This window comes from Tachysurus vachellii, chromosome 2 (assembly GCF_030014155.1).
Source record: "Tachysurus vachellii isolate PV-2020 chromosome 2, HZAU_Pvac_v1, whole genome shotgun sequence".
NCBI lineage: Eukaryota > Metazoa > Chordata > Actinopteri > Siluriformes > Bagridae > Tachysurus > Tachysurus vachellii.
Genome location: NC_083461.1, coordinates 756,270 through 761,269, shown reverse-complemented (window position 1 = coordinate 761,269; position 5,000 = coordinate 756,270). Strand labels below are relative to the sequence as shown.

At 42.6% G+C, this 5,000-nt stretch overlaps 2 protein-coding genes across 2 annotated transcripts in view; both read right to left on the bottom strand.

Moving 5' to 3' along the window:
- LOC132861382 (annexin A4-like) overlaps positions 1 to 3,869 on the bottom strand; it is a 175,256-nt gene extending 171,387 nt beyond the window's left edge. Inside the window, exon 1 of the mRNA XM_060892886.1 lies at positions 3,860 to 3,869. The gene's annotated coding sequence lies outside the window, so the exon portion shown is untranslated. The remainder of the gene's footprint in view (positions 1 to 3,859) is intronic.
- Positions 1 to 5,000, bottom strand: part of LOC132861401 (A disintegrin and metalloproteinase with thrombospondin motifs 14) — a 46,773-nt gene that overhangs the window by 35,534 nt on the left and 6,239 nt on the right. The window contains 1 exon segment of the mRNA XM_060892911.1: positions 53 to 200. Within this exon segment, the coding sequence (XP_060748894.1) occupies positions 53 to 200 (148 nt within the window).

The window sequence follows — 5,000 nt, the reverse complement described above, 5'->3', positions numbered from 1 at the left end:
AGTCCGACCCCTGAGGGTCTGTTCCTCCACTCCACGCTCTCTAAATCCTCACCTTCATTACGCAGATCTTTCTGATTTTGTCGTTTAACTGCTGATCTGGGATACACCACATGAACCCGACCTTGGACCTCTGACTCCTGTTGACCTTTCTGCAGCGGCTCGATGAAGAACTCACCTTTATCTGTGCGAATCAGACCAGCCTGAAGAAAACACACAATGATGTATTAGTTACAGACTTTGATATGCATTAAACAAGGGCACAACATCCACCAGCCTCCACCAGAAACATAACTAACACAGTGGAGTCGAACTGTCTGTATTTAAAGTCATGATCTCAGGATAAATACACGTGTTCCTGAAGCTCCCTGCTTCATGGTTTGACTAGTTTTAAACAGTCCGCAGAGTGACATTAAGTCCATTATTATTATTATGCATGGAGAACCAAAACATGGAGAACAAAAAGTCCATTAGAAGGTAATGAATGGATTATTCAGAGAATCAGCCCAGAGACCAGAGGGAAAGATCCACAACTCAGATGGAGGAAGCTGTTCACTGGACACCACGCAGACATTCCACCACAACACTATTCATCACCCTGAGAACACCATCACAATATGAAGCATGGTGGTGTTAGGATCATGATGAGCATTAGTCTTACTCCTCTGACTAATCCCCTTTTTAACTGGCAGCACTGCACAACAGTTCTGTAACTCAGCACATCATCACTTCTGCATTGGGCAGATGATCTGATCTCATTTATACAACTGAGCAGTCAAAGGTTAAGGAGCTTGATCAAGGTCTCAGCAGTGGCAGCTTGGGGGTCGTGGGATTTGAACTCACTATACAGTAGTTCAACATCATCAGTGAGCTACAATGTCCCAGTTATTTCCCATTTTACTTTTCAGTATTAAACCTGTGTGTGTGTGTGTGGGGGGGGGTGTCACGGTGACTTAGTGGTTAGCACGTTCGCCTCACACCTCCAGGGTTGTGGGTTCGATTCCCGCCTCCACCTTGTGTGTGTGGAGTTTGCATGTTCTCCCCGTGCCTCGGGGGTTTCCTCCGGGTACTCCGGTTTCCTCCCCCGGTCCAAAGACATGCATGGTAGGTTGGAATCTCTGGAAAATTGTCCGTAATGTGTGATTGTGTGAGTGAATGTGTGTGTGTGTGTGTGTGTGTGATGGGTTGGCACTCCGTCCAGGGTGTATCCTGCCTTGATGCCCGATGACGCCTGAGATAGGCACAGGCTCCCCGTGACCCGAGGTAGTTCAGATAAGCGGTAGAGAATGAGTGAGTATTAAACCCCACAATGAGTGTTTTAGGGCTAAAGAGAGTTTAAATCTGAAAGCACATCTATACCACAGTATATTTACTGCTCTGTGAGGCGTCTGTTGGACTGTCAGCTCAGTGATCGGATAAAAATAGAGAGTTAAACCTGCAAACACTTTAATAACAGTTATTGTGTGTGAAGCTCACTGGCTTTCTTCAGGTACATCTGCTAAATTATCACCTATGTCTACAACATGAGGCAACGATCTTTGACATTCGTATATTTTTGATGACATTATCCTCCAGTATCAGGTGTGGTGAAACTACACCCTTCACTTTGGTTCAGAATACCCTAAAACTGTCATTTAGGCTCATAAAAATTCCAGAAAGTGAATCCACAGGCCTTTGCAGGAATGTCACACGTGTGTTCTTGGTGATTTGGACAAAAATGGATGTGGTTTCAACTCCTGCTGCTCACTAAACACAGCTAAATCCTCCAAATGCCCAAAAAATCCCAAAGTCGGCTGCTACTGTCGCTGTGAGGTTTGGATCAGAGGACAAGTGGGAAGTGAGCAGATCTGGAACACAGCCGTGGAGTCAAATTATTACTTCGCATGAGATCGAGCTGCCAGAATGAAGCATGACCTCAGTGACCTTGGACATGGTATATATCACTGTGGACAACTGAAGAATCGTGTGCTTCTACTGTGAGGAGTTCAGTTTACAGTGAAGGCCCAGATGTCCATGGCCTGGAGTCTGCAGGACCTTACTTTACTAAGTTTATCTACAGTATGTTGTGGAGGAAGAAACTCAGTTTCCTCTTTACTTTTTATTGTTACTGTGAGTCACTCTGAACCAACCACATGTGCTCTTTCAGTCTGTTTCACTTCCGTAACATGCTGCGTAGGATTTCAGCAGTAAAGAAGGACAAATTTCTTTTTATCTTATTTCATAGATCCATCTCTCTATTGGTTAAACATCACATGACTGAGTGAAGAAACCGTCAAGAAGATCAACACAGACTTCCATGTGTCATGGAGCAGATGTATGATAGATGATAATACAACAATAACCAGTAATAATACAACACTTTCTCAAGAAAGCCAAAGTCCACTAAGAAGTTTATCGCTAAGAGGGTCACACAGGCTGTATTTCTGGAACCTGAGCTCAGTGATCAGAGCTCCAACAATCCATGTAGTTCTGATGATCTCCACCTTTATTGGATCCCAGTGAACTCCACAGGAATGCATCTGTTTATCTCTGAAACTTATGGAGCTGACCTGATCTGCTACTTTTTTGATCCATCTCAGTTTTTCATAGTTAATAAAAAGCTAAAGAGTTTTTTCAGACCGTTGATTCCAGACCTTTGTCTCTGTGTATTAGAAAGAAAGATCAGGACCTTTCGGATGTGACCAAAGCTTCTGAGAGTCTGTGAGTAATAACGTAAACATGAGCCGTGTTTAAGCTCGAACATACACCACATTCCTCACACTAACACCACAGGCTTTGAAGCTGCACATGGACGTGAGCTGTTACACTCTGGATCTTCACACCATGTGACACACACACATGTACACCTCACTGCCTCAGTACGTCAATCTCTCAACCCATCGATCTATCCATTAGTGGATTTGTGTCTGATGTTGAGGGTTAATAAAGGACCAGAAGAGTCAAACACTGGATGAAGAACAGTGTTTGACTCTTCTGGTCCTTTATTAACCCTCAACATCAGACACTAATCCACTAATCAGACTGGATGGAGTGTTGAGCTCCTCAGGAGTGTATAAGCAGTGACAAGGTTAGGAAAGTTACATGACTCCATCAGTAAAATATGGAAATTTAAATAACAGTCAGTTAAAGGTGGGGTCTCCGTTGTTTGAAAGCCAGTGTTGACATTTGAAATCACCAAAACAAACACGCCCTTAACCCAAACAAGTCCCACCCCTGTATTGATAGCTCCGCCCACACATACATACGTAACCCAGGCAACTAACAGAAAGAAATGTGTCTTTATCATAGCTGAAGGGAAGAACAATATGATTGTAGATAAACAAACAAGCAAAAATGACACACAAACATAATCATGTAAAGGACAAAGGCATATATTAGTTCTGTGTAACCGCCCATATTGACAAGACACGCCCCTTTCTGCTCATTGGCTACACGTTTGTTTTGTTTTGTTTGGCAGCCCAACGCAGTTTTCTGAAGCATTTCTCAAACAACGGAGACCCCACCTTTAATGAGCAGAAAATAATGAAATAATTAAGTCCCTTATGTTAAAAGTCGCTGAGACTAACAAGCATTTCTTGTGAAGGAGTCTCCAGTGTGAGCTCTGTGTACCAGTCAGACGTGAAGCTGGAACTTCTCCACATCTTCAGGAACGTTTACACTTCTTTACAGTTTCAAGACTGAGATTTGTTCTCTTATTAACTGGGGTAGAGAAAATAAAGAGAGACTGCAGAGTGTTTATATATCGGAAATGACGAGAGCAATGAACTTTATTTCACTGACATTCCACAGCACACTGTAGTGGTGCTGACTGATGCATTGTGGGAGTTGTGACTGTAAACAGGATGAAGAGCCTGTAGTGGACAGTGAGTGTAAACTGAGGCCGTGATTGTTTCTGCATGGTGCAGTGTGTAATTTACTCTGAGTCAGCCTGTAATTTATCAGAGACAGAGGCGTGTGTCAGGGAGACCAGCAACATCTCCAAAGTTTAAAGACTTTTATAAGATTTAATATCTGAAAAATGACCCAGAACTGAACAGAAGACCAGTGAAGAGATTCATTACACATTAAACTCACAGTTCATTTAAATAAACAGTCACAATTAATAACCCCGAGGAGGTGAAGTCTTCACATTCACCTTACTGTTGTGTTTATTATCACTTGGTTTCCATAGTAACTAAACATCCCCGTCCACCGTTTTGGTTCAGTTAGAGGTCACATGAGGACAAACTTTATGTAAAACTATTTCTCCAGTCATATATAATCATACAACCTGTCTGTCTGTCTGTCTGTCTGTCTGTCTGTCTGTGTGTCTGTTTGCGTGTTTGTGCGTGTTGGTGTGTGTGTTTGTGTGTGTGTTTGTGCGTTTGTGCGTGTGTGTGTTTGAGTTTGTGTGTGTTTGTGCATTTGTATGTGTTTGTGCGTTTGTGTGTGTGTACGTTTGTATGTGTATTTGTGCATTTGTGCGTGTTTGTGAGTTTGTGTGTGTGTGTTTGTGCATTTGTGCATGTGTGTGTTTGTGAGTGTGTTTGTGCATTTGTGTGTGTGTGTGTTTGTGTTTGTGCATTTGTATGTGTATTTGTGCGTTTGTGTGTTTGCGTTTGTGTGTGTGTTTGTGCATTTGTGCGTGTGTGTGTGTTTGCACGTGTGTGTGTGTTTGTGCGTGTGTGTGTGTGTGTGTTTGCACGTGTGTGTGTTTGCTGTGGTTGTTGTTGCTAGGTCTTTTTCTATGTGACAGAAATACAAATAGCTCTCACAAAATATGTATCATCTCACACACACACACACACACACACACACACACACACACACACATGATAGCTTTTGGTCTATTTCCTGTTTTGGTTTGCAGATTCAGGGTCACTGTGTTTATGTTCTGTGTTTTTTTGTTATTTTCTCATCAGAAATCTTCCTGTACAAACATCTTAATATGACTGGATAGAAAGATAAATCTGGTGAAGCTCTGTGCTGTCAGCTAGTGTTACTGCTGTCCTGGACCACAGTGC